The sequence below is a fragment of the Echinops telfairi genome, unplaced genomic scaffold (genome assembly GCF_000313985.2).
Source record: "Echinops telfairi isolate 266 unplaced genomic scaffold, ASM31398v2 ScPeMD7_12;HRSCAF=54, whole genome shotgun sequence".
Classification (NCBI taxonomy): domain Eukaryota; kingdom Metazoa; phylum Chordata; class Mammalia; order Afrosoricida; family Tenrecidae; genus Echinops; species Echinops telfairi.
The window spans coordinates 614,841-618,335 of record NW_022103909.1 but is presented as its reverse complement, the minus strand read 5'-3'; the positions used below and the strand labels follow the sequence as shown (position 1 = coordinate 618,335).

The window sequence follows — 3,495 nt, the reverse complement described above, 5'->3', positions numbered from 1 at the left end:
GTGTGTGTGTGTGTGTGTGTGTGTGTGTGTGTGTATGAAGTGGTTCCACATGTGATGAAATAATAGCTTAACGTGCTCTATTTATGAATTTCTGCATCAATGTTCCTCAGGAGCATCAAGTAAAGACACCCCGCCCAGGACCCCTAAACCTAAACCCCCTTTCTCCCCAGCTCAGTGTCTCCCGGCCCCCTGGACAGACCCGTTCCCTTTCCCTCACACACATTCAACCTCTCCTATCTTCGCCTCTCTGTGCAGCCTCCTGCCCTCTCTGGAGGCCCTTCCAAACAGGGCCCTCTGTCCCTGACCTCCCTGCCCACATCCTCCCCTACTCTCTTCCCCAGCCTCATGACACACTCCAGAGCCTCCTCCAGCCTGTTGAGGCAGACTTCCTCTCCCCCAGCACTGACACCCGTTGCCAATCCCACTGCCTAGGTTTGAAGGATCTGCCTGTGTCCTCGGGGTAGGCAAGGCACACGCTCTCGATTTCTTCTTCTCCATGGTGTCTGAACTCTCCTCCCCCAACGGGACACCATTTGGACTTGGAGCACTTGAGATTCAGAGATGAGGTCAGTCAGTAGTCCCAGTGCCTAAGACACGGGCCACGCGGTAAACAAACCCCCTTGCCACCAAGTCAGTTATGGCTCGTGGCTACTCATGGTGTGACAGAGGAGAACTGAGCCACACAAGGAAGGTTTTCGTGGCTGGAACTTTGATGGAAGCAGATCACCAGGGCTTGCTTCTGCAGTGCCACTAGATGGGTTCAAACCGACAGCTTTCAGGTAGCAGCCAAGTGTAAGCTCCTCACACCAACCGGGGACCTTGCCACAGGCTGACAGGGACCAAACAAATGTGCATTGCTGACAAATGTGTCCTCAACTCTTGGCGGATGATCCACTTTAAGGATTAGTGAGATGATGTCTGTAAGCTTCCTCAAGGTGGTGTATGACTTGAGCAATACAAAATATACATAATGAAAATAATAGCAATACCCTGTCACTTCCCAAATACAAAGACACTCGGGGACCCACAGAAACTAAAGAAATATGTGTAAGATAGGACAACATAATAATTTATAAATTATCAAGGGTTCATGAGGGAGGGGGAACAGGAAGGGAGGGGCGGGAATGAGGAGCTGATGCCAAGGGCTTAAGTGGAGAGCCGATGTTTTGAGAACGATGAGGGTAACGAATGTACAAATGTGCTTTATACAATTGTGATAAGAGGTGGATGAGCCCCCAGTAAAATGACTGGGAAAAAAAAGAAAAGAAATTAAAGAAAGAAAGAAATCGCCTCCTGACCCAACAGCCGTTTGACATCACAGACCGTTTTATTATAGAAACACCGGAAATGTCGAGTTCTTCCAGGGACAGCCTCCCACCAGCAAACACTCTCGCCACAAGCTCTCCTCGTGGGCCCCACGCCGAGCCCGTCACGGCCGAGAGACTCGTGGGCTTGGAGGGTGGGTTAAAGCTCAGCGAGCGAGCGAGCGGAGGGGGCTCCGGGTCTTAGAAGCAAGGCCAGGCCTCTCTCTAGGCCCGTTTACGTGGCTGGTCGTGTCCCCTCCCTGCCCCCTCCAGCACACCTCAAGCGTTAGCCCCCCTAAGAGTCAAATTCTCACAAGTTGCCGAGGACAGCGGGCAGAGGGACTGGGGAGACCTGGGAACGCACTAGACTGCCTCGCAAGGTGCCAGCAGCTTCCAGGTTGGTGCGGGTTGGGAACCTTCACAAGAGCCAGGACTCCTCAGGCCCGAACCGGCAGGACAGAGCACAGGTGGGGTCTCGGGCCCAGGTAGCTGGGCGAGTCCTGGGTGGGTGTTCTGGGACAGAGCTCAGGAAGGACCAGGCTGCCGAAGAACAGAGCTGTCAGGAGGGGCCATGACAGACGCGGGGCTTGACCGCTTGCCTACTCCACCCCTCCGTGCACAGCTAAGAGTAGTCTTCCCAGGGCCCCAGTGGCCCTCTGGAACAGTCCCGCTGGGGCTGCTAACCCAGGGGATGGGGCGTCTCTTGGGTCGGAATCAGGACCGGACATGATTTCCAAAGGTCTGAACGAGGCAGCAGACTTCTACTCTCCATCAACACAGACCACAGGCAGGAGCTGGGCATCGTCCCTGCCGCAGAGCGTCCCCTCGCCCAGTCAGCTTGCCTGGCCACCAGCTGCTCTCCCGAGTGCTCAGCTCGTGGTCCCTGGGGGATGGAGCTATGGCCCCCTCGGGGCACAGTGATTAAAGCCCTGGGCTGCTAATGAAAAGGTGGGCAGTTGATGTGCCCCCACCACTCCACAAAAGAAGGACGTGGCAGCCTGCTTCCATAAAGATGTATAGCCCCGGAGACTAGGGGCAGCTCCGTTCTGTCCTATAGAGTTGCTATGAGTCAGAATAGGCTGCAGGGGAGGGGGGCAGTGGGTGGGATTGGTTTGGGAAGGCACGGATTATTGTTTTCAGAGCAACCCGCCCGCAGGAGGAGAGGTGTGGGGGTGAGGGAGTGTGCCACAGGCTCCTGGCTACACTGCTGAGCCCACGGAGGCCATGCCTGACCGGTGCTGGGACTGCAAGCCGGGCCCTCCAAACACCCATCTGCTGCTGGCCTTATTGGTCACCTGGAGCTGAATTTATTAGCACAACAGACAAGAGGCATCGGGAAAGGGCCGTTGTGAGGGGGGCAGGGAAGGGTTGGGGACAAGCAGACCGGAGAGAGCCACTCAGTGGACGGAGCGTCTGAGAGGGGACCGTGGCAGAGCGGTGGTCACTACTCCACGACGTGCCTGTGGGTGGAGTTGGTGGAGGTTTGGATGATCTGCACGCGGGAGGAGCCGCCGCCACTGCCGCTCCACCGTCCGTACTGGTGGCTGCTTTCGCTGCTTGCTCCGTAGCTGTAGCTCGTGCCGCTGCTGGTCCCTCGGGAGCCCCCTTGGGAGCCACCGCCGCCACTGCCACTGCCACTGCCCCCGCCGCCACCATAGCCGCCAGGACCGCTGCCCCCGCCGCCGCCGCCGCCGCCGGCAGACACCTGGCTCCTCTGCACCGCTGCGGGAAGAGGGCCACCAAGGAGCGTCAGAGGGCCTGGGCGGGACCCAGACACTGCCCTCCCCGACCTCAACTATCCACAGCACCGGGCTTGCAAAGGAACCCACTGGGCAGGTGAAGAGTTCCTCTTGGCAAAAATAGAGGCTTGATACAGCAGAGGCTCACAGGCTCCCTTTCCCCGAGCACGTTTGCAGGGCTGGTGGGTAGGTCCTGGCGAGTCTTGGTGGCCAAAGCCATTACCCACGGGGCTGCTAGCCACCTGGCAGGCAGTTTGAGCCCACCCAGAGGCTCCTGGGAGGAGGGGGGGTGAGCAGTACAGCTTACAGCTTATATAGCAGTTCTCAACCTGTGGGTCTCGACCCCTTGGGGGGGGGTGTCAAACCACTTTTTCACAGGGGTGGCCTGGTTCATAACAGTAGCAAAAGTACAGTTATGAAATAGCAACGAAAATAATTTTATGGTTGGGGGG

The 3,495-nt window shown here is 57.3% G+C and overlaps 1 protein-coding gene across 1 annotated transcript in view; it reads right to left on the bottom strand.

Moving 5' to 3' along the window:
• Nucleotides 1-2,748: 2,748 nt before the first annotated feature.
• LOC101663122 (keratin, type II cytoskeletal 1b-like) overlaps nt 2,749-3,495 on the bottom strand; it is a 12,608-nt gene continuing 11,861 nt past the window's right edge. The window contains exon 9 of the mRNA XM_030884745.1: nt 2,749-3,026. Within this exon, the coding sequence (XP_030740605.1) occupies nt 2,749-3,026 (278 nt within the window). The remainder of the gene's footprint in view (nt 3,027-3,495) is intronic.